Source organism: Felis catus, chromosome B3 (assembly GCF_018350175.1).
Source record: "Felis catus isolate Fca126 chromosome B3, F.catus_Fca126_mat1.0, whole genome shotgun sequence".
NCBI lineage: Eukaryota > Metazoa > Chordata > Mammalia > Carnivora > Felidae > Felis > Felis catus.
In genome coordinates, this window is record NC_058373.1 from 107,431,281 (window position 1) to 107,457,871 (window position 26,591).

The following is a 26,591-nucleotide window of genomic DNA, read 5'->3' on the forward strand; positions in this document are numbered from 1 at the left end:
ATAGTACTTTTAGTACTTAGAAAACATTCAATAAATGTTAACTGTTATTTTTTAATAGGAATGGTTTTATGGAGCAAGGGAGAGGTAGAGGTTTCATCTGGCTTTAGAGAGAAGGGAAGGTTCATGGAGGTGGACTCTTGTTGAACTGAGTCTAATTTTGATTGGCCAAGATTGTGGGCTAGTTAACATAAACAAAAGGAATGCCCTGCACTAGCTGGGATTACATACTGTCTCCATTTGATGAAAATCATTGTGATTAATGAATATCACCAAGATGATGAATTACTGTTCACAGGAATAATGTCATCTGTTCCTCTGTTAATTTATTAAACATAGATGTAGTAATACCAAACTATTTTTATTTTTTAATTATTATTATTATTATTATTTTAAATGTTTATTTTTGAGAGAGAGAGAGAGAGAGAAAGAGAAAGCATGTGTGAGCAGGGGAGGGGCAGAGAGAGGAAGACACAGAATCCCAAGCAGGTTCCAGGCTTCAAGCTGTCAGAACAGAGCCCAACGCAGGGCTCAAACTCACGGACGGTGAGATCACGAGCTGAGCTGAAGTCAGAGGCCCAACCGCCTGAGCCACCAGGTGCCCCTAATTTTTATTATTTTTTTAATTTTAGAGAAAGTGCAAGTGAGGGAGAGGGGCAGAGTATGTGTGTGTGTGTGGGGGGGGGGAGTTGGGAGGGAGGGAGGGAGAGGGGCAGAGAGGGTGGTGGGAGAGAAGCTTAAGCAGGCTCCATGCTCAGTGTGGAGCCTGACATCCGGCTTGATTCCACAACCCTAGGATTATGACCTGAGCTGAAGAGTTGGATGCTCAACTGACTGAGCCACCCAGGCGCCCCAATACCACACTATTTAAGGTTTATTGTCACATAAATCTTTTAGTGTAGAGATTAAGAGAACATACTCTGGAGATACACTGCCTGGGTTTATTAAATACTGGGTTTTTCATTAATTAGTTCCCTGGGCAGTTTACCAGTCTCTCTGTGCTTTATCTCTTCATTTTCAAAACGAGGATAATATTAGTGCTTATGTCATGGAATTGGGAAGATTAAATGAGTTAATAAGTGATAAATTCTTAGAATAATATTTGACACATGTAAGTACTATATAAATGTTAGCTATTTGAGTGATAAATGCTACCATTGGAGTTAACATTCATTACTGGGAATATTGCTAATATGTAGCGAGCTCTATAAATACTGAACTTAAACTCATTTTTAAAAAATGGGTTTTTGAGAGAGAGAGAGTGCGCAAGTATGAATGGGGAAGGAGCAGAGAGAGGGTGGGACAGACGATTCAAAGTGGGCTCTGTGCTGACAGCCGTGAGTCCATTGTGGGGCTCTGACTTACAAACCATGAGATCCTCACCTGAGCTGAAATTGGACATTCAACTGAGGGAGCCACCCAGGCACTTCCTTAAACTCATTTTAAAAGTTTAAGTTCAGTTTAATTTGTTGATGGATTTGGTTTTTCCTTTCCCATTATGATTGTCAAGTTGCATTTTCAGGCCAAAGATACTTCGATTAAAAAAAAAAAAAAAACAACACAATGTCAAATTATGTAGCCTGGGTCATTTACTTGTTCTGCATGATCTGTATCAATTTAATTCTTTTTTAAAATTAAGTTTTATTTTTAATCTAAATACTGTTTCATTTCTACAGTCTCTATTGTTTATTAAGTGTAATGATTTTCAAAGACCTATTAAGGATAATCATACCTTTTTTTTTAAATTTTTTTTTTTTAACATTTATTTATTTTTGAGACAGAGAGAGAGAGAGAGAGAGAGCGCGAGAGCGCGCGAGCATGAATGGGGGAGGGGCAGAGAGAGAGGGAGACACAGAACTGGAAGCAGGCTCCAGGCTCTGAGCCATCAGCCCAGAGCCCGACGCGAGGCTCGAACTCACGGACTGTTAGATCGTGACCTGAGCTGAAGTTGGACGCTTAACCGACTGAGCCACCCAGGCGCCCCAATCATACCCTTTTTTAATCCAAGTTTGTAGACAAATATTAATATATATAATTTACACACACCATACCAATGAGAATTATTTTCTAGTCAGTGTTGTATAACAGAAATAGTCATCAACGAATGCTTGTTAAAGACTTAAGCAGATAAGGAAGAAGTGAGGTGACTATGCTAGTAGATCTTTGTCATTTATTTTTTGCTTGTAGTTCTAAAAAAAAATTAATGAAAAATGTTAAGTGTTTTTAGAGGCAGCTTTGAGTTTTGTAAATAGTGATTTTAGTAATAAAATGTAGAGCAAAATTAATTATTTATATTCACATTGGGGATAATATGTCTGTGCTTATATGAAATGAGGTTCTTTGAAATCATCAGCAAGAAGAGTCTCTCTTTTAATTATATGTTGGCTAGCCTGTTAATTGAAGGTACTGTGAAATGTGCAATCACTTACTAATTCTTCATTTTTTTGGTGGGGACTCAGGATAACAGGTTAGGATTCAGGTAATTATTTTGAGAGGTGTACCTTGGAAGATTCATATTCTCTTCAAAACCACTTTCAAATATAGATAACTTAATTTTCTTTAGATGGGTAGAATTGTGTTTCTGTAAAATAAAAGGAGAAATAATCTGGAGATTGAGTTGTTAGGAAATTATTAGACATGTGTAGCTTGGTGACTCTTTTAACCTTTCAAATGTAAAACATGTTGGTTCTTGTGCTAAAGAACCTTCTAATTTATAGTTAACATATTCTATGATTGTAACCTAGGTCTGTTTTCTTTTTCTGTCTTTTTATTAACTAAGGTATAATTCATGCTTTTAATTTCCCTAAATCCTTCTGCTATGAATTTTCTAACTAAATTAGTCATCAAGCGTAAAAAACATTAGATTTTATGTAAGCTTTAAAAATTGTCATTCATTCCTATTTTCAGAAAGAATAGAATTATAAAATTTAAATTTGAAAAAAAATACATATAATATATGAAAACAAATAAGCTTTTTGTTTTCTAAGAATCTCCTCCTATCATCTTGGAGTCACATGTAACTTTCTTAAGAGCTTCTATTAAAATAAATTGAAGTTCATGAAGTTATCCCCATTATAAAGGTAATGTATGTTCTTTATAGAAAAAACTTAACAAAAGTAAACAGAATTTTTTTTTTACCACTGTTTACCAATTTTCTATTATCGAGTTACTGTTTTTTTCATTATGCAAATAAGAATAGGTCATAAGAGGTCTCTATTTTTGGGAAATAATTACTCAAACCCTTTGTGCTTTTTTCTTAGCATTTTATCACCTAAATGTTGATTCTTTTCATCCCGATTTGGAAGAAGCCCATGTTACCACTCCTCAAACAAATATCCAACAAGTGAAAACCAGAGAGTTGGTTCTGCTGGTGTAGACTCAATATATTTAAGCTTTGCTTCTATTAATATTCAATTGTTCTAACACAATAAGAATGACCAAAGTAGTCATTATTCTGATTTGAAGGTAATGTTGCCATGTTCTTTTTGTTTCTCTGTATAACTGGTTTTAAATCTAAAAGCATAAATCCTAAAGAGTGGGAGTGGAAAAACAGGGATGGTTTTCATTTGCTACAATTTCCTGTGAGACGTGGCTCTAAACAAGGCCCATATTTACACAAGACAATATAGTTTTACATACAGTGGTGTATTCAGCACATTTTGAAATTCCTTAACCAGTCACCTGTATTTAATACTTTCTTGGTAAATGTGTTTAATAATGCTAGGTGAAATTTGAAATAATTTTTAAATAAATTTACAGTAGAAACACCAGTTAAATCAACCTCTTGGTAGTAAATGTCGGAAAAAAATTAATTATTTTTGCTGCCACTGCAAAATCAATTGTGTAACTGTTCTTTTTAAACTGACTTTTACATTACTAAATTCTAAACACTACACTCCTGTAACTTGTCAGAAGCAGGTTTGGGTTAATAGATATTTTCAATGATGTAATGGGAACTTTTGGCAGTAAGTCAGAATATAATGGACTGTGATTAATGTTTTAATAAGTACTTTTCTATTGCTCATGATGTAAAGGAGAAATAGTTTCCTGCTTGGATTGATAGGAGAATAGCAGGTGTGCATATAGTGTTTTTAAAAAAAGAGAATATTTTTCTTAGAATAGCATTAGTGTTTTTTTATGGTTAAACTTCATTATCATAGGAGATGCATATGTTACCACAGAAACCTGCAATTGATTTAGAAAAATACAATTAGGAGATGATTACCGATTGCCTAAATTAAATCTTTTAATTTGTAGCCTTTGTTTTCTTATGTAGCTATAACTTCAAGTCTGTGTAGTTTGATACTATTTCTTATTATAAGTTAAAGGAAATCAGGGATTTGCTTAAATCATAGGACATGTGAGTTCTATGCCTCTTTGTTTCTAAAACATTCAGATTGTTCAGAAATGAGAAAAGTTTTTTTTTTTTTTAAGTTTGAAAGTTTTTCTCTTAAGGCCAGGAAGTACAGATTGATAGTCAAATGGAATAGTGATCATGTGAGAATTCTCCATTGCAAAGGGCATAAGTTCAGCCTATAAACTCAATGAAGTTCAGAAGTTTGGGAAGTTAAACCCAGGAGATTTTATGTCAGACTTGGAATCTGAGTAAGTGAAGACAAACCAGAAGAAATACTGGTGTGCCAGACTTGAGGGGTTGGCTTACAGTTTTTTGGTTCTTTTATTTTTCTCAGTTTAATTTTGGCAACTTATATGCAGTTAAGTATGTGTTTTGTTATAGGTAGAGTCCTCAGGCTCAATAGATATGTTCCACTGGGAATAGTATTGTACCACTGCAGATACCCTCTGCCTTATGTTTGTCTTTGAAATACATGTAAAATTGCATATTCCAAATGTGTACTTTTCTGAGAGAAAGTTCCTAATTGTCATCATAGTCTCAAAGGGATCCTGATCCCAGTAAGGGATCTTGAGTGGTGGGTGGTTCTCAAACTTTGGCATACATCAGAATCACTTGAAGGGTTTACTGAAACACAGATTGCTGGGTTCTACCTCCAGGGTTTCTGATTCAGTAGGACTGGAGTGGGGCCCAGAATTTTCATATCTAACAAGTTTCCAACTGATGCTGATGCTGTTGATTGGAGAACCACTGGTTTAACTTTGGTAAATAGCTTTCTAGGCCCTTTCCTATATTCATGTATAGTGTATATTTTACAAAAACACATATGCTAGGGCACCAGGGTGACTCAGTTGATTAAGCATCCCACTCGGTTTCAGCTCAGGTCATGATCTCATGGGTCATGAGTTCTGGCCCCACATTGAGCTCTGTGCTGACAGTACAGAGCCTGCTTGAGATTCTTTCTCTCCCTTCTCTCTTTGCCCCTACCCCATTCGTGCTCTCTCTCAAAATAAATAAACTTAAAAAAATTTATTTAAATAAAAAAATATTTAAAAAATAAAAACAACACTCCCCCACACATATGCTATATTATTTTGTTACCTCTTTTAACTTACTATGTTTTTTACTATCTTTCCATAGTTATCCATAGCATCATTTAAAGTATTCCATATCTTGGGGCAACTGGGTGGCCAGTTAAGTGTCTGACTTCAGCTCAGGTCATGAACTCGTGGTTCATGAGTTTGAGCCCTGTGTTGGGCTCTGTGCTGGCAGCTCAGAGCCTGGAGCCCGCTTTGGATTCTGTGTTTCCCTCTTTCTCTGTTCTTCCCTTGCTTGCACTCTGCCTCTTATTCTCTCTCTCTCTCTCTCTCTCTCTCAAAAATAAGATTAAAAAAATAAAATTATTCCATATTATAATTTATTTAGCAATTCTATATTATTTATATCATTTTTGATTGCTTTCATAATAAATAGATCTTTGCTAAATTTTTGTGTTAACTTTCCTATTATTTCATTAGTAAAATCTTTAGATTGAAGGATAGACGTGTTCCTAAGGTCCATTTGAGGCTAAATGATTTTTCACATCTGGCATGTGAACATTTAATAAATAAAATGACCACCACTTTAAAAGAGACAGAAGAAATATTAAAACAAAAAAGTTTGTTTCAGAAAACAAGTATTTTACCTTTCATTGGCTCATCTTTTTAATGATGAGAACTAGTTTGACCAGTAGATTTTTCTAAGTTAAAATCATTTATGTCAGTATTTGTAACCATAATGAAATTTCCAAGAGTAATAGTTGTTTTTTTTTTAACTTGAGAAGATAATACCATTTTACTTTATTGGTATATTACATATATACACAATTTATATTGTATAACAATTTGCACAAAAAATTATATTACTAAGCTTCTGCCAGTGTTAAAGAGCTGCTCAAATTCAGTGCCTGTTCTTTTTTTTTTTTTTTAATTATATTCCATGCCTTGAAAACAGCAAAACTGTGGTGTACATTATAGTGTGAAAGTACTTTTTTCTATTTAGTGTTATAGTAAGAAAAATTAAGATTGTTTTTGAGTGTGAGAATAAAACAAAGTACAGCAGCAACACATCTCCCTCCCCCCAGTCCATCATCTTTCCGTGATTTCAGTTACCCGAGGTGAGCCACAGTCTGCATGCAGATGATCTTCCTTCTGACTTACCATCAGAGGGTCAGTAGTAAGTAGCCTAACGCTGTGGCACAATGCCCGTCACTACCTCACTTTATCTTACCACGTAGACATTTTATCTCACATAATCACAAGAAGAAGGGTGAATGGTATAATAAGATACTTTGAGAAAGCGACCGACAGTGACATAACTTTTACTACACAACTTTTATTAGTTGTTTATCTCTTAATGTGCCTAATTTATAAATTAAACTTTATCATATGTGTGTGTATATGTAGGAAAAACATAGTATATATAGGGTTGGGTATTATCTGTGGTTCCAGGCATCTGCTGGCTGACTGTATCCCCCCCGTGGATAAGCAGGGGGGATGGGGAGGGGGTGGGGACTACTGTATTCATTCATCTACTTTTAAAATGAGGAAATAAGAATGCATATTAAATCTCTCTGCTATATTGTAAGGCCATCCTGACAGACACCATCCCCACCCCTGACTTTTCAAAACAAAATACTAAATGCATATAGAAAAAAATAATCTGCGAGAGGTTCAACGGATGTGATTACTGAAAGGTGTCTAACACTGTGGATCTTGGATAAAGCAAGCCAGGGAATGGGGAAGGGAAAGAGTTGACAATGGGGACACAAGTTGAACCAGACAATAGATCAAATAGTCTGTCCTGTTACATCACTTGTTTCTAGAACACCTGTCTGTAACACAAATTAATCATATGTGAATGGTAAATAGGGGAATTATATTTATAAAATGTAAAAGTCATTTTGGTTCACCCATGATTTTCCCCAGTAGGTAAATGTGTTATATTACCTAGTAGTAGCAGCTGAACTCAGATATACAGATACATTCCCACAGATGAATGCATGCAGAAGAATGCCACAGAAGAATGAATAAAGTACTACTATCATCATGTTCTTCCTTTTGGCTTAGTTTTGCCATGCATTCTCTCTTGGAAGTGCTATTTTTGGAGTTCTCCACAATTTTTGTGCATTTGCCCTTGTTTTCATGATTTGACAACCTTACCGCTTTCTTACAACTCTTTCCCATCAAATTACATTTATTTCTTCCTTTTTCCTAAAACATATATATACTGCATTAACCATTTATTTGGAACTTAACCAGCCTTTTAAAATAAACTATGCTAATACTTTTGGGAGGCTTGCTAATGTTTTTGTTAGTGCTTTTGATTATGAATTTTGCATAGGTTTTGTGTGGACTGCCTCAATCCTGTTTTACGTCTAATTTTAGGTATGCATTTTGGTAGAAATGTGAGGTCTTTCGAGAGCACTTATCACAGAAACTCCAGCACAGAGATATAGGCGTTTGGTTCATTGAGTCAGAGTAGGCTTAGTCAGAAGTAATTCAGCACTTGGAAGTGCTCAGTGTAAGAGGAGATCATTTGATGGGGATGTAGTCTTAATTATGGACTTGAAGCACAGTGCTGTTGATTTGGCCCTCTTCTCCATTTAGAATCCCCTGGCATTTAAAAGGTCTTCCCCAGTTATGAGATAAACTCATCACCCCTGTTCTATCTACAGAGAGTTGCCAATTTACATATTCAAAAACAGAACCTTACCTTCTGACCTGATGTGGGACTTTCTGAGATACAATGTCTTTATCAGAGGGTGTCCTTTGCTTGTCTCTGGAAAAGGCACTTACTTAGGCCTAGACATAAAGTCCTAGACATGTACTCTCTATGATGTTCACTCATTTGGTAAATTTTAGTGTACTGCCACTAAAGACTTAAAGCCATTAAAGAGGGGCGCCTGGGTGGCGCAGTCGGTTAAGCGTCCGACTTCAGCCAGGTCACGATCTCGCGGTTCTTGAGTTCGAGCCCCGCGTCAGGCTCTGGGCTGATGGCTCAGAGCCTGGAGCCTGTTTCCGATTCTGTGTCTCCCTCTCTCTCTGCCCCTCCCCCGCTCATGCTCTGTCTCTCTCTGTCCCAAAAATAAATAAACGTTGAAAAAAAAATTAAAAAAAAAAGCCATTAAAGAAAACCCACAACACTTTGTTGAGGTATAATATTCATACTGTAGAATTCACCCATTTTAAGTATATGATTCAGTGAATTTTGGTAAGTTTACCAAGTTATGCAGCCATCGCTACAATCAAGTTCTGATTCATGTATGACCAGTGTGGTCTCATAGGGCCCCATACTCAGAAAGGGGCACTTGGAGTATAATGCTCTGTGGTCATCATCATGAAATTCTTAATAATCTTATCTTTGAATTTGTGTTTTGTAAGTAAAGTCTGAGGGAGCCATAGAGCATACCTTAGTGGGCTTGGAGCCACATGCACTTGCCTCTGCAACATGTACTTGGCCATCTACTTACTCCCTGCCCCTGTTCAGTTCCTGCTGCTACTGCCACCCCTAGCGGGGCTGTGGACACAGGAAAGTTCAGGACTCGATGTGCCCTGCATGCCTGGGAGGGTCTGCACTCATCCAGTGAGTATCCTCATGCCTGAAGGATATTAAATAGCAAATAAAAAGTGTTATGACAGGTCTAGAGAGATCACAGAAGAAAGGGGAATTTTTTTCTTTTGAGCATTTTTTAAAAAATTTTTTTTTTCAACATTTATTTATTTTTGGGACACAGAGAGACAGAGCATGAACGGGGGAGGGGCAGAGAGAGAGGGAGACACAGAATCGGAAACAGGCTCAGATGGCCATCAGCCCAGAGCCCGATGCGGGGCTCGAACTCACGGACCGCGAGATCGTGACCTGGCTGAAGTCGGACGCTTAACCGACTGCGCCACCCAGGCGCCCCTTGAGCATTTTTTTTTTTTACTGAGCCCGACCACAATCCTGTGTTAGAACTTTGCTATCATCCCAAAAAGATTCAGTATGCCAGCTTACAGTTAATCCCCATTTCCCATCCCCAGACATTTTTTCCCCTTTTTGTCTCTATAGATTTGCCTATTGAGTGAGACATTTCATGTAAATGTAATCATACAATATATGGTCTTTTGTGTCCGACTTCTTTCATGTTTTTGAGTCCATATTGTAGCATATGTCAGTATTTCATTTCTCTTTGTTGCTGAATAATACTCCATTATATGGATATACTGTATGTTATCTAACTGTTATGTGTCTTATCCATTCATCAGTTGATGGACTTTCGTTGTTTCCGCATTTTGGGCATTATGAATAATGCTGATACAGACATTCATATGTAAGTCCTTGTATGGACATATGTTTTCATTTTCCTTGTTTATGTACCTAGGAATAGGTATAGGAACTGTTGTCCAAAATGGCTATTCTGTTTAGCATTTCCACTAGCATGAGTGTTCCTTTTTTCCAAATCCTCAGCAACGTGTGTGTGTGTGTGTGTGTGTGTGTGTGTGTGTAGGGTAAAGGTAGGGGTCAGGAAGAGGTGGGTGGGCTTCTATTTAGATTTCAAAAAGATGCAAAATGTTCCAATCCCCAAAATAGAATAAATTTTTGAGAAACTATTGTTCTTTTTCTCTGGTATGTGCATGGTCCAAAGATAGTATTACCTGTCATTTTGATTGTAATCATTTTAGTGGGTAACAGGTATCCCAATGTATATTTAATCTGCATTTTCCTGTTGACTAATGATGTTGAAAATCTTTTTTAATGTTTGTTTGTTTATTTATTTATTTTGAGAGAGAGCACAAGCAGGGAAGGGGCTGATAGAGACAGGAAGACAGAGAATCCTAAGCAGGCTCCATGCTGCCAATACAGAGCCTGATGCGGGTCTTGAACCCACGAACCGTGAGATCCTGACCTGAGCCAAAATGGAGAGTCAGATGCTTAACCTACTGAGCCACCCAGGTGTCCCTGAACATCTTTTTATATCCTTAATAACAATTTAGAGATTCTTTTTTGTTGAGATGTCCATTCATATCTTTTCCCTATTATAAACTTTGGCCATTTGTCTTACTAAGTTATAAGAGTTATTTATATATTCTGATACCAGTTCTTTGTTAGAATCATAATTTGTCAATTATTTTCTCCCAGAGTGTGGTTTGTTTTTTCATGTGTTAATGATGTCTTTCGAAACATAAATGTAGTAGGGGTGCCTGGGTAGCTCAGGTGGTTGAGCATCTGACTCCTTTGGCTCAGATCATGATCCCAGGTTGTGGGATGGAGCCCCATGTCAGGCTCTCTGCTAAGCTTGGAGTCTTCTTATGATTCTCTCTCTCTCTGCACCTTTCTCCTACTTGTATGTGCTCACTTGTTCTCTCTTAAAAAAAAAAAGAAATATAAATATAGTTGAATTTTTATCAAGTCCAGCTTACCAGTTTTTTTTATCTCATGGATCATGCTTTTGGTGTCATATCTAAGACAACTTTGCCCACCTGAAAGCCATGAAGATTTCCTCCAAGGTTTTCCTCTAAAAGCTTTTATAGTTTTAGTCTTTACATTCAGGTCTCTGATCTATGTCAAATTAATGTTTTTGTAATGGTGTGAGAAACAGGTCCAAGACCATTTGTTTGCACACACACCCAATTGTCCCAATACCATTTATTGAAAAAATTATCCTTTCCCTATTGGATTCCCTTTAAAGCCATGTATTTTCCATACCATCTTCAGTAATTTTTACTGTAAGCAAACGTATATGATTGTTGAGTCCTGAAATTTTTCTTGACCTAAGGGATATTGTCTTTTCTTGTCTTTGAATTCCATTTTTGTCTTTGAATTCCATTTTTGTCTTTGAACTTATTTGGAGTAGTAATAGTGAGTCTTAGAGGTGTATATTAAGTTTGAGGAATGTTGAATTTTTTTAAAAAAATTGTTAATATTTATTTTTGAGGAAAGGAGAGACAGAATTTGAGTGGGGGGAGAGGCAGAGAGAGGAGACACAGAATCTGAAGCAAGCTCCAGGCTCTGAGCTGTCAGCACAGAGCCAGACGCAGAGCTCGAACTCACAAACCATGAGATCATGACCTGAGCTGAAAGTCGGACACTTAACCAAGTGAGCCACCCAGGTGCCCTGAGGAATGTTTAATTTTAAATGTGAAAACTGTAAGGGAACATTTCACATCTTTGCTGTCAGTTTATAGTCAAATCTTAAAGTAAATATTTATTATTCCTGTACTGGATCCAAGAGGGTCTCTGATTTCTAAGCCAGAAAACATTTCAACGGGAACCAGCTTCTTTCAACCTCAAACACCTGACCTTCTGATGCCAAAAGGCTTGAATTTTGTTTCAGTCTTCAAAATAAAATGTTTGCATTCAGAGGTCAGAAAAATATACTATGCCTTGGTAAAGCAAAACTGGCTCCCTTAATTGCTTTTCCAGATCAAAAATTAGAGGTCATTGAGGCAGTGTTTAGTTTTGGCTGTTACAAATTCTCTCATCAGTTAATTCCAGAGAGTTTGCTTAAGACATCTTCCTTCAAAATCCTTATTAAAGATTCATCTTCCTTATCTTTTTCTCATTTTTTTCCTCTAGAGTGTAAGTTCTTCTAAGTCTGGGAATATCTCTTACTCATTTTTGTTTCTTAACCTCATCCCATGGTGCCTTGAAGGCACACACATTTCTGAAATGACTTTTGTAAAGAATTATTTATTTAATTGCTTTAATATCATACGAGGCACAAATTGGTAGTGTTCTCTTGAAGGTCTTCAGATCTGTAATCCTAAACACATTTGCAGTATGTTATCTTTAAGGTTTTTAGGCCAATCTTGTCTGCTTCATAAACTATTTTCTATGTTCTGAAATAGTCCTAATAGCATAAGAATGATCTTGACATAACTTTTCTATAAAATCATCTGAATCATCTTTCCCTGAAATGACTTTTTAGACTGAAGAGGATTTGAGAGCTATAACAGAGAGGCATGATCATGCCAAATGCCAAGATTATTCTTCTTTTGGAAGCATATTAAGTATAATTGTGCTGGGTCCTTAAATTGTGAATTCTAGTCATCCATGGTTCCTTCCTTAAGAGCTGACATCTGCAGATGGAGACTGTCATGTAAACAAGTATATCATTATATGGGAGAGGGTCAAGGAAGGCTTCATAGAGATGGTGGCATTTTAGCTCCATTTTAAAGGTTAAATTTGAGTCTGCCAGTAGTGTGCATGCATACACCATTCTATTTGGAGGAGAAGGAGAGAAATTTGAAAGAGTATAGTGCCTTTGATAGAAATGTAAGTAGTTCAGTCTGACTAGAGCATGGGGTTTGTAACAAAAGTGACAAGAAACTGAGTGGGATTCCAGATCATGAAGAGTCTTACTTGCCATATTAAGTATTTTGGAGGATACACATTTCCCCCTTTTTACTTCTGTGTGTCTTAAATCAGGGTTGAAAAACCACTGTTTATTTCTGTTCTCTCCATATGGGCTTTGGACCATATGGTTTTTTTAAAAAAAAATATTTTTAAGCAATCTCTACACCTAATATGGGACTTGAACTCAGAACTCTGAGATCAAGAGTTGCATGCTCTCTTGACTGAGCCAGCCAGGTGCTTCTGGACCACACACTATTAATGATAGGGAGTTGTTGAAGAACTTTTAATAGGTGACATATTCAGATTTCTGTTTTAGAAAAATACTTTTGAAGGCAGCAATGTGAATGATGTATTTGAGTAGGCTGAAATAAAAAAGAGCCCAAAACAGGTCTAAACAGGGAGGATGGAATTAAAAGAATGAATTCAAGAGAGATTTAGGGATAGAATTAATAGGATTTGGCAACTGACTTCACGTGAAGAGTAAGGGTTTTGGCTTGGGTGCCTGCCCAACCCTGTGAAGACTTTCGTAGAGGGAAGGCCTCCTTCAGTGCTTTGCATGGCCTACAGAATATGACACTTGGACACAAGTCTTTATGTGTGAGAGCTGCAACAAGCATCAGAATGTTCAGGCAGCTGTTTCAGGCTTTATTTCTCTCTGTTCGCTCTCGTTCCCTGCTGTGTCAAGTGCAGCTGCCACTTCCTTCTGATTCACCACCGCCACTTGCCACAGCTGCTGGGCTGGACAAAAGTAGGTAGACTGTAAGAACTTCTGGGAAAACAAAGCCCATTGTAGCATTGGGTGTAATTTCAAATTTTGTATTCATGATACTTCTCCAATTTTTGTCTTAGTGTCCTTTTTTTTTTTTAAAACAATCTGTGTGTATCTTAGGCCTAAATGTTTTATTAATAACGCTGACACCTTAATGTCTGTGATTTAATCAATGTGGGTGAACACTACTACCAACATTAAAGTTCATATATAGATGTGCCTATATATATATTTATTATGAATATATATAATTTAAAGCATATATTACAGCTGTGGAGTTGCTGTTAGAGTCTGAGAAGAATTGCTTAGTTGTCAAGGTAAAAGATTTTTTAAACATTCTGAAAGTCAGTTTTGAAAAACAGTGGTGAATTAATTATGTACTCTCTTAGGTGTACAGCTAACTTTAAATTTATACAGCCATTTAAATCTTTTGTTCAGTGATTTTGGGAATTAAGCATGCTATTTCTCCATAGGATAGCTTGTACTTAAATATTGCCTATTCTAGAATGTTTAGACTTCTTACTAATTTTTTTCCAGTCCAAACTTCATACAATGGGGATGTTAGTTTTAAACCACTTGATGTTTAATTATCAACTTTTTTCCCCTTAATATACATCTTTACTTTTGCTTTGTATAAGCCCCTTGGGCTTTCCTATCTAGAAAGGTAAAACCTCTTTTTTAAATGTTATTTTTTTCTTTTTCTCTTCATCTTATCTTTATTCTGCAGTTGGTAATCTGTTTCAGGAAAGATCTCTCAAAGACCATCTTTAGGTTTATCATTCTATTTGGCTATGCTTGTTTGTAATCTAAGATACAGTTATGTCATTTTTGTAAAATTCACTGTCAGTGGCACAAAATATTTTATTGTATCAGGTTAACGTTCTTCACTTGACCTCTACCCTTATTCTTCTGTTTTCTTAATATGGAGAACAATACCATCTTCATTGGGTGACCAGAGCCAGTCCCCATCATGTTCATATGCTGAATGATCTCTTTGAATCATCTGATATATTTCTACATGTACAAGTTTGTGTTAGTGTTTAAAAAAATCACAGCTTCATTTGTTTGAAACAAGTTGAACCTCTCAGTATTAGTTACCATCATGTTAATGTTAATGTTCTGGTGATCAGTAGGTTGATTAATTGCCATTCATTTTTTAAACATTTTTTACATTGTAGTTGACTTGCAATGTTACATTAGTTTCAGGTGTATAACAGTGACTTGATGATTCTATAGGTTATGTTATGCTCATCACAAGTGTAGCTCCCATCTGTCACTATACAACATTATTACAGTATCATTGACTGTATTATGTATGCTGTGCCTTGCATCCCTGTGACTTATTCATTCCATAATGGGAAGCCTGTACCTCTAATCCCTTTATCCGTGTTGGCTATCCCCCACTTCCTCTCTGGCAAATCAATTTGTTCTCTGTATTTATGGGTCTGTTACTGCCTTTGATTGTTTGTTTTGTTTTTTTAGAGCCCAAGTATTTGTCTTTCTTCCTCTGATTTCACTTAGCATAATACCCTCTAGGTCTATCCATGTTGTTTCAAATGGAATTGCCATTCATTTTTAATTGTAGTTTTATTTTCCATAACTTATTTGATAGATGATATCAAATAGAAAAAAAATGATAGAGAATCTTTTCATTTTATGGACCCAACTGCATTATTCATTTTGCTTCCTGCTTTGTAGCCTTATGAAAGACAGATATTTTCAGACTGGCATGATATTGGTTCCAGTTGCACATGGGAAAAATGAAGTTTTCTTACCAAAAGCATGCAGACACTTTCTTTTAGTACTAATACTTTGCCACCCAGTGACATCAGGAATGTGTTATTACTTAACAGGAAATGACTTCTCTCAAACAAGTTTTATTAAAGTCCTATTACTTTTTTTCTTATGTTACGTGCAGTCTGAAATTAGACTGACAAATTAGTTTTGTATTCATTCGTGTTTCTCAAAATGTGTTTCTTTTTTTTTTTTTGCATAAAAAAGTACTTTTCAAGAGAATAATATTTAGTTTCTCTCTTTCATTGCAAAGCTACAACAACCTTAAATTATGCCATAGTGTTCAGTGTTGGTTCATCATAAACTGGCTTGCATCCCAGAATTGTAATTCCACTTAGCATAACATTTCATTTCATTTTTAAGAAGAAGTTACCATTTTTAGAAAATTTGAAGGTTTTTTTTTTCACCATAGAGATATGGTTGAATAATGATTAATACGCTTCAAGGAGATGCCACAGTAGAGTGTGCAGTTATTTCAGCTATTTGTTTTTTGCTTTTCATTCTTCTTTCTTTATTTTTTTAAATTTTAATATTTACTTATTTTTGAGAGAGAGAGAGAGAGAGAGCAAGAGAGGGGCAGAGAGAGAGAAACACACACAGAATCCGAAGCAGGCTCCAGGCTCTGAGCTCTCAGCACAGAGCCCGACGCAGTGCTCAAACCCATGGACCGTGACATCATGACCTAAGCCGAAGTTGAACGTTTAACCTACCGAGCCACCCAGGTGCCCCTTTTCATTCCTCTTTAAATGCTAGATACATTTTAGTCTATCCCTTTAGAACGTAAATTATAAGGAGTTAACTATTAGGGATGCCCGGGTGGCTCAGTTGGTTAAGTGTCTGACTTCAGCGTCAGTCATGATCTTATGGTCCGTGAGTTTGAGCCCTGTGGTGGGCTCTTGTGCTGACGCCTTGTGCTCGGAGCCTGGCGCCTGCTTCGGATTCTTTGTCTCCCTCTCTCTCTGCCCCTCCCCCACTCACACTCTGTCTCTCTCTCTCAAAAATAAATAAACATTAAAAAAATTGTTTTAAAAAAGAGGGGTTAACTATTATATGTATATATGATCCTTATATTTAATCTCACGTATTTAGGAATCTTAGTCTGTACTATTGATATTAATTCCTAAGACAGTTAAGTACATTGTACAGTTGTTTAACTGTGCTCTGGCATTTATCCTGTGCTCTATCATTTATCATTTTAAAAGCCATGTTCAGAGGTCGTGTTCGTTTCTGAATAGCTAAATATTAGTGATTTTGCATCACAATTTCAAACAGTATGTTGTAGTCTATTTTCTGAAAATTTGATGTCATAAATATAGTAATCTTAAAAATAAATCTTTGAAGATACATAAATCACTTTGTAAATAGTAAAAAGATACAGTGTAGAATAGTAGTTGTGAGGAGGGTTTTTGGACTTATATTGCCTGTTTTTAAATCTTGGCTGTGTTTTTGCTTGATTACAATAAACCTGGTCAAGTTAGTTAATCATTCAGTGTCTTTGTTTCCTCCTTTATAAAATAGATATAATCATAGCACCTATCTTAAAGGGTTGTTTTGAGGTTGTTTTGGTTAAATAATATATGTAGAGCCCTAGATTACTGACTGGGAGAATATGAAAATTATAATATGGAAAGTCTAGGGGCGCCTGGGTGGCGCAGTCGGTTAAGCGTCCGACTTCAGCCAGGTCACGATCTTGCGGTCCGTGAGTTCGAGCCCCGCGTCAGGCTCTGGGCTGATGGCTCAGAGCCTGGAGCCTGTTTCCGATTCTGTGTCTCCCTCTCTCTCTGCCCCTCCCCCGTTCATGCTCTGTCTCTCTCTGTCCCAAAAATAAATAAACGTTGAAAGTCTATGTTTGGAATCTGTTTGTATTAGGTATACTGTTTTTAGATCTATTGAGTTTTCCTACTTTTCCTTTCTCACCCTTCCTAATTTGATCAAATAAGGGTATCAATTCATTGATAAATGGTTGTAAGGCCATTCTTCCTTATAGTTTTGGGGTTAGTTAAGTGTTAGCATTTGCTTTCTAATTATTGAAATGTATAGTTTATCTTTGAGGAAAACTGCTATGGTTTTGTAATGTTTTGAAATAGACAAAGTAGCAGGTGAGAAGTTTTGTCCCAATGATTTCATTTGTGCTGTTAACAAAACCCTGGGGGAAATCATAGGTAAGAATTTAAGGAACGTAGAATTATCAGTAAATACCACTACTGGGTATTTACCCAAAGAAAACAAAAACACTAATTTGAAAGATAAATGCACCCCATGTGTATTTCAGCATCACTTATAATAACCAAGATACGGAAGCAGTCCATGTGCCTGTCCATAGATAAGTGAACAGAGAAGGTGTGTGTTTGTGTGTGTGTGTGTATGCATGTGCGTGTGTGCGTGTTTGTGCAGTGGAATATTACTCAGCCATAAAAAGAATGAAATCTTGCCATTTGCTGCAACGACATGAATGGACCTCGAGAGTACAGTGCTAAGTGAAGTAAGTCAGTCAGAGAAAGACAAATACCATATGATTTCACTCATGTGGAATTTAAGAAACAAAAGAAATGAACAAGCAAATTTAAAGAGAGATAAACAAAAAATCTGACTCTTAAATACAGAGAATAAATTGGTGGTTGCCAAAGGGTAGGTGGGAGGGGTGAAATAGAGAATCATGAGTACACTTGAATAACACTGAGTAATGTATAGAATTGTTGTATCATTATATTGTATGCCTGAAACTAATATAACACTGTATGTTAATAATTCTTCAATTAAGAGGGGTGCCTGGGTGACTCAGTCACTTAAGCGCCTGACTTCGGCTCAGGTCATGATCTCGCGGTTCATGGGTTTGAGCCCTGTGTCTGGCTCTGTGCGGACAGCTCAGAGCCTGGAGCCTGTGTCTCCCTGTGTCTGTGCCCCTCTTCTGCTTGCGCACACGCTCTCTCTCTCTCTCTCTCTCTCTCTCTCTCTCTCAAAAATAAATAAACATTAAAAAAATAATTCTTCAGTTAAGAAAAATGAAAAAATAACTATGCTAGCCCTGAAACAATAACTTAAGGAACAATGTGAAGAAAAAAGGTGAGGGTGTATGGTTGACAATTCCCCACTTATTTGTTTAATGACAGTTTTAGTTGTCAGAAGAGGAGATGATACTTCCTTCCTTTGTTATTTTAATAAAAAGCAGAATCACAGCTAAAACATGGATTTCAGCAATCCAGTAGCTTTTGACAGTCTGCAACCCTCCTCATAAGTTTGTTGTGTTCCCTTGTTTACTTCCCTGCTCTAGAGCTGTGCTGAGATAGTCCTTAAAGAAGCTCTGTCCTGCCCGATGGTACCTTGGATGTAGAAGTTTGTCACTTTATTGGTTCCCCAAAAAGTCTTCTCACATGTTCTTGAAGATTTAAGGGTTAAAAAGGAAGGATCATATCACCTACTTGAAACTATGATCTTGTGTCACTCTGTTGGATTTACATCTCTCTCTTTTGCTTTTTTCTCTTTCTGTTACCTAAACAAGTTCCTTCCCTTACCTCGTGGGAGGCTCTTACTCCCACATTTAAGTGCTGTTGGGTAGGGCATGGTGTTTTACCTTTTTTCTCCAGTGTATCAAGGGTTTCTGTTTAAGCAAATAAAGAGTACAAACAAATAGAGTAATGCTTTGCCTGAAAAAAATCCTAGTGGAGTAGAATTTTCTGTACCTTAGTACATTTTTATTTGTGTTTGTTTATTAGGTTTTTTTTGTTTTGTTTTTGTACATTAGGTGGTAAGAAAATTAAGGCATAGGTTTGGGGGAGGCAGTGGAGTTGCCATGGTTAGTAGGTTCTAAACCTTACTGTATCATGTATTAGTTATAGAACATTTTACAAGTGGCTTGACCTCTCTAAGTCTCTGTTTCCTCAAATCTAAAATGAGGAATATAATAGCTTCTTTGTAGGGCTGGTGTGTGGAGCAAATGAGATAAGACTGTTAAGGGGCTTAGTACAATACGGAGCATATAGTAAGCCCTTAAGCAATGATGACTGTTCTTGCTGTTGTTATCACCACCACCACCGTCCAGTTCTCCTGCTGTACTTACTGCAATTAGATAGTCATCTTCTTTAAAAGGAAAGCATTTGGTTAAATGCTTTAAGCATCTACTCTTTGATACCAGCAAAAAAATATGTGTGCCAAATTATCTTAGGTTATGATGTAATAAGAATATGTAGTTCTGATTTGTAAAAACCAAATTGTATACTGTTTTTTTCTGGTTTTTCACTTGGGTGTTTATTAAAGTCTTACAGTTTATCATATATATTGCAGAAAATTTAAGTGAATTTTAAATTAATCTCAGAAATCATCTAGGCAATTGTTATCTCTTCCCTATTCCCCCCCACTCCCCCCTCCCCCCCCCCTTTTTTTTTATCCAGTTAGGACCACTATATCTAATAAAACATATTCTGTTGAAGAGGAAGGATTGTTTGTGTTACACAGTTGGTGGCTACTTTCTAGGCAGGTGCCTTTTTTTTTAAACATTGCAATTAATATTAAAATACTTTATGTAAAGTACAAGAATGCACTTCTATGTGGCATTGATGAAAAGTTGTCATTTTGGTTCTTAGTGATATTCACTTTGGATTAGTTTAAGGAAATGGAAACTTTTTCAGATGCGTTGCTGTTATTCCCGTTAATCATGAAGTAGTATCTTTTATTTTTCTGTATTTTTAATTCATTTAACAAATACTGGGAGTGTATTTGTGGATACATGATGTATTTGACATTGTGAAAAATTCAAGGATATATTAGACCTGGCTTCTGCTCTCAGAGCTTTCAGACTAGTCACATAAGTAAGTAAGTAAAAGAAAAACTGGAAAGTGAAGAGAGCCATGAGAAAGTAAATAAAGAGTACTCTTGGGGTTCAGAGAAGTGAATGAGGAAGAGGAACTAATTTTGAGCATACAGAGTCCTAATTCCTAACATGGAATACCAAATATGCCTGCTCTTTGCCAGACACTGTATTAGGCATTTATATTACATTAATCCATTTCACAACAACCCTACGATGTGTAGGTAAATTATCACTGTTTTATAGTTAAGGAGACAGGGCTTAAAGATAATTTGTCAAAGTCACAGAGCTTTGGAAATAAGATTTAAAGCTACAATTGTCTGATTCCAAAATTTATATTCTTTCTATTCTTTGGAAGAGATACAGGTAAGCTTACAAGTTTTTTTCAGGAATTTCAACTGGAAATAGGTAGATTTTGACATGCAAAACTGAGAAAGTTAAGGGAAACCAGTAGAGCATAAATGGCAAACGTCAGTATTGAAGCTTGGATGCAGAATTGCTTGCAGAAAAGGGAATAGTGGAAGGTAAGGTACAAAAAGGTTGGAATTCGATAGTGTCAGGTTGAGGAATTTGAAATTTACTAGTCTTGGAATACCACCAATCTTATGGTTAGTACTGTTTTATAATATGGAGGTAAGTCATCCTTGTATTTATTTAATACTGCTTAGTAGAAGATTTAGAGAATATGGGGAGGCAAAGAATGAATCACAGAATTTTATAGAAAAAAGGGACCTTAGACATCATTTCTCTCAAAATCATTAGAGACAAAGAAATTGAGGTCTCAAAGGGTTATGATGTGTTGAAATCATTGAGTGCAGTGAATTAGAGTTGTATCCAAGGGTGAGAACAAAAATATGAAGAATAAGTTAACATTCTTTGATTAAAATAAGTTTTAAAAACAAGTGAGAAAGATGAAGAGAATGGTACTATTTCAAGCAGGCATGCTGTCATTTGCTTTACTTGGTAATTTGAAAAGTAATATATACTTTGATACAAGGTTTAATTCATTGATTATTTTCAGGAAGGAATCTAGGAAGAAGACGTAAGTTTGTTTACATCAGTCTCGCATTATCACCGCTCCTTTTATATTTCATAAGTTTCTTCTCTGTACATATGTTATAGCATGGAGGAAGAGAAGCAAAGCAAAAATAAAGCAAAAAAATAAAAGTAAAATCCTAAATGCTATTTTTTATGTTGTTTACAACTCTGTCCATTTTGATTCCTTTTTGTTTTCTCTTTTAAACCCAACAGATGTTATTAGGTGGTCAAAAATAGGTATCAAAACAGAATGGCATGAAAAGAGAAAATGACAAATGATGAAGAAATGCCAGGAATAATACAAATCAGAGTAGGAGGAGAAATGAGAAAGCAGTATATTCTATATCATAGATTTTTGGCCCTCACAAATGTTGCTGTTTTCAAACTGTATAGGATACAGTTATTAGATTTGAAAGTTACTGTAAAGGAGAAAGTTTACATTCAAGATTTCTTATTTATCTGAATTCAGTGACTAGATAGACTTCTAATAAGATATCTAAAAGGATGCCCTTAAAAATTGAGTTCTTCCTTATTCTTTCTCACAAGTCTCTTCAACATTACAAAATGTGAAAAATGGTCAAAATTAGAACAGATTGTCTGAGAACCTCAACTTTTCAAAAAAATATTTAATGTGAGTTTTGAACTTGTAATTTATTGCTTCTGTTGAATAATTTAAACTCTATGTAGTTTTAAGAGCATAATGCAACTTTTGCCATCTAGTGATAATATTTGAATTATTTCTTTAAAATTTTCCAGGAAATGCCTTTGTTAAGTACTGATAATTTTACAATATTCCTGTTAGTTTCATAGTATATAGAAATTTTGTTTTATTTCTGGTTTTTATAGTATGTAGTACGTGGTGTGATTGTTTTATGTGATGTTTAAATAATAAACAATATTGAATTTAACAAGTTAAAACTTTGTTCAGTTGTATAACTGCTTTATATCTCATTTGAAAATATTTCTCTGTCTGGTCCCTTTTCCCTTGATCTCTTAGTTCCTGTGATTTGGGTAATACAACTGACTAGGATACTCTCAGTAAAATAGTTTAAAATGTAAAGTTACTTTTTTGTAGCTAGAATGATGAAGCGAAACTTTGTTTCTCTTAAAGATTTCCATTGTTAAAACAGGGGCGCTTGGGTGGCTCAGTTGGTTAAGCATCCGACCTCAGTTGAGGTCATGATCTCATGGTTCATGAGTTCACACCCCACGTCAGGCTCTGTGCTGATAGTTTAGAGCCTGGAGCCTGCTTCGGATTCTGTGTCTCTCTCTGTCTCTGCCCCTCCCTGACTAATACTCTCTCTCTCTCTCTCTCTCTCTCAAAAATAAATAAACATTAAAAAAAAAAAAGATTCTGGTAAGGTATAAAAGCATTATATTATTTAATTACTCACTTAGTTGAGTTTGAAAAACAGCATAGTATTTTTAAAAGTCAATAAATGAAAGCTGCTTCTGTATTTAAAGGTAGGGAGTGGTTGTTCAAATTTTCTTTCCACATGCCGCTAAAAACTTCTTAAGCTGATGAAAATACTTTTAGGTGAACAGACTCATAATTAGAATGGTTTGTGTGATTGAAATGATTGTTATTAAATTGTCTGTCTTAAAGAGTTCAGCCAAAATGGTACATCTGTCTTCATTCAACAATTGCTACTTATTCTTAATCCACTAGTAACAGTATATGGAAACTGGTTATTCTGGATATTTTCTATCTTGTTCTCAAGCAGTGACCAGAAGCAAAATGCTATAACTTGTTGAGGATTTATAAGCTTTATCATCAATACCAAAATCAGATCGATGTTGGCCTAATCAGTTGTAGAGTGTTGGGAAGTGGAGCCGTGGTGTAATTCCTCACTTTTTTTTTTTTTTTTTTACCCCAACCTGGGCTTTTTTAGTTTTAATTAAAATAGTGCTATTTAAATAGTAGTCCTGCAGTCCTGGCATTTGTTTTTCTACCAGCACTGCATAAGACAATCTGTGACAACTGTCAAAATGTTAAGATTTTTTTTTTTTTTTTTTTTTTTTTTTTTTTGGCTTGATTTGGATACTTAAGAGTCTCTGGTTTGGGGCTATTTTCTTTTCTTTTTTTTAGATTTTATTTAAAACCAAGTTAATTAACATGTAGTTATGGTTTTATGTGTAGAATTTAGTGATTCATCATTTGCATATAACACCCAGTGCTCATTTCAACAAGTGTCGTCCTTAATGCCCATGACCCATTTAGCCCATCCCCTCACCCAACACCCTTCTAGCAACCCTGTTTGTTTTCTGTATTTAAGAGTCTCTTATGGTTTGCTTCCCTCTCTGTTTTTATCTTATTTTTCCTTCCCTTCCCCATGTTCATCTGTTGGGTTCTTAAATTCCACATATAAGTGAAATCATATGATATTTATTTTTGACTTATTTCACTTAGTATAATACATTCGAGTTCCATCCATGTTGTTGCAAATGGCAAGATTTCATTCTTTTTCATTGCTAATATTCCACTGTATATCTACACTACATCTTCTTTATCCATTAGTCAGTCTGTAGACATTTGGGCTCTTTCCATAATTTGGCTATTTTTGATAGTGCTGCTATAAACATTGGGGTGCATGTATCTCTTCAAATCAGCATTTTTGTATCCTTTGAATAAATACCTACTAGTGCAATTGTTGGGTCATAGGGTAGTTTTGTTTTTAATTTTTTGAGGAATCTCCATACTGTTTTCTGGAGTGGCTGCCCCAGTTTGCATTCTCACCAGTAGTGCAAAAGGGTTCCCCTTTCTCCACATCCTCGCCAACATCTGTTGTTTGCTGAGTTGTTGATGTTAGCCATTCTCACAGATGTGAGGTGGTATCTCATTGTGATTTTGATTTGTATTTCCCTGATGATGAGCATCTTTTTATGTGTCTCTTAGCCTCTGGATGTCTCCTTTGGACAAGTGTCTGTTCATGTCTTTTGCCCATTTCTTCAAAGGATTATTTGTTTTTTTGGGTGTTGAGTTTGGTAAGTTCTTTATAGATTTTGGATGCTAACCTTTCATCTGATATGTCATTTGCAAATATTTTCTCTCAACCCATTGGTTGCTTTTACTTTGGTTTCTTTGCTATGCAGAAGCTTTTTTTTTATTTTTTATTTAAAAAAAATTTTTTTTAATGTTTATTTATTTTTGAGACAGAGAAAGACAGAGCATGAATGGGGGAGGGGCAGAGAGAGAGGGAGACACAGAATTGGAAGCAGGCTCTAGGCTCTGAGCCATCAGCCCAGAGCCTGACGCGGGGCTCGAACTCACGAACCGTGAGATCGTGACCTGAGCCGAAGTCGGACGCTCAACCGACTGAGCCACCCAGGCGCCCCAGCCTTTTTTTTTTTTTAATTAAAAAAATGTTTTAATATTTATTTCTGAGAGAGAAAGAGAGAGAGTGAGCATGTGCACATGTTGGAGAGGGGCAGAGAGAGAGGGAGACACAGAATCCAAAGTAGGCTCGAGCTCATGAGCTGTGAGATCCTGACCTGAGCTGAAGTCAGACGCTTAACTGACTGAGCCACCAGGCACCCTGCAGAAGCTTTTTTATCTTGATGAGATAGAGCTATTTTCTTGTATTTGTATTTATATTAGATGGAATTTTTAAAAAATCAGCTCAATTTTTATGAATAAAATAGTAGGCAAAATTTTGCAGTATCAGAGATCACCATGTCCATTACAATTTATTTTAGGAATAAAATTTTTTAATGTTTATTTATTTTGAGAGAGACAAAGAGAAGAAATGCATGCAAGCAATCAGGGGAGGGGCAGAGAGAAAAGGAGACAGAGAATACCAAGCAGGCTCCATGCTGTCAATGTGGAGCCCACCTCAGGGCTCAATCTCATGAACCGTGAGATCATGACCTGAGCCAAGATCATGAGTCAGACGCTTAACTGACTGAGCCACCCATTTGCCCCTAGAATTTAATTTAAAGGGTCACCTGGTTAGTTCAGTTGGAAGACCTTGTGACTCTTAATCTTGAGATCGTGAGTTTGAACCCCAAGTTAGGAGTAGAGATTACTTAAATAAAACTTGAAAAAAAAATTAAATTTAAAACATTCTTTTAAAAACACATATGTAATAACAAGGGGAAAAATACCATAGCCCTAATTGAAATGAGGTTTTTAAGGCAGATAAAATTTCACTGTTCACATCATAAAACATAAATAAGTACAGTAAAACCTTGGTTTGCGAGCATGATTCATTCCAGAAACATACTTGTAATCCAAAGCACTTTATATCAATGTAAATTTTCCCATAAGAAATAATGGAAGATCAGATGATTTATTCCACAACCCCAAAATATCCATCTAAAAATGAATACAAGACTGTAATATAATACAAAATAATAAAGAAAATACAAAACATAAAGAAAATAAATTAACTTGCACTACCTTTCAAAAACCTTTGTGGTTGGTGTGAGAGGAGGGTTATTGTGTGGGATGACTTTCAATATCACTAATGGAATCACTGCTATCTATTATTGGCTCAATGGAATCTTTCTGCATGGGGGCTATTGTGTTTTTTTAATTAAAAAAATTTATTTATTTTTTATTTATTTTTTTAACGTTTATTTATTTTTGAGACAGGGAGAGACAGCATGAACGGGGGAGGGTCAGAGAGAAAGGGAGACACAGAATCTGAAACAGGCTCCAGGCTCTGAGCTGTCAGCACAGAGCCTGACGCAGGGCTCGAACTCACGGACCGCGAGATCATGACCTGAGCCGAAGTCGGATGCTTAACCGACTGAGCCACCCAGGAGCCCCTAAAAAAACTTTTTTAATGTTTATTTATTTTTGAAGGAGAGAGAGAGAGACAGAGTGTGAGTGGGGGAGGGGCAGAGAGAGAGAGAGAGAGAGACAGAATCCGAAGCAGGCTCCAGGCTCTGAGCTGTCAGCACAGAGCCCGACGCGGGGCTCAAACCCACAAACCGCGAGATTGTGACCTGAGCCGAAGTTGGACGCTCAACCGACTGAGCCACCCAGGGGCCCCTACAGGGGGGCTATTGTATATGCTTACATGGATGTTGACTGTAGTACAGTGTTAATAAACTCTTGTCATATACTGTATTTAGTGTAATTGGCAATAAGGCAGCAGAGGAAAGGGTCTATATCTGCAGGCAGCCTGACCTAGAGTGAAGGAAAACATTTCCAAGCTTACTCTTATATGGAAAAGCAAAGGACCATCCATAGGTGCTTTGAAATGACAAAAATACACCAGTGCCAGTTGTGGGCACCTTCCAGCATTCTGAAAAATCATTGATTTCTGCCAAACACTGCAATCTGAGACCGAGCATCAAGCATGGGAGATGGTAACCCACAATTCCACAGCGAGAGAAGAGCCATTGCCTCAGTTGTGATCATGTGATGTTCTGCATCATGTACTACTCGTTATTGCAAGACATTGCTTGCTTATCAAGTTAAAATTTATTAGAAATGTTTGCTTGTCTTGTGG

The 26,591-nt window shown here is 36.3% G+C and overlaps 1 protein-coding gene across 3 annotated transcripts in view; it reads left to right on the forward strand.

The window, feature by feature from the left end:
• The window catches only part of MNAT1 (MNAT1 component of CDK activating kinase), a 224,797-nt gene that overhangs the window by 171,065 nt on the left and 27,141 nt on the right, over positions 1–26,591 (forward strand). Inside the window, exon 8 of one of the 3 annotated variants that reach the window (XM_045060005.1) lies at positions 21,116–21,155. The exons of the other annotated variants lie outside the window; for them this stretch is intronic. Within the exon in view, the coding sequence (XP_044915940.1) occupies positions 21,116–21,140 (25 nt within the window). The 3' untranslated portion in view covers positions 21,141–21,155. Of the gene's footprint in view, positions 1–21,115; positions 21,156–26,591 lie in introns of those variants that run through there. 3 annotated transcript variants of the gene reach the window in all.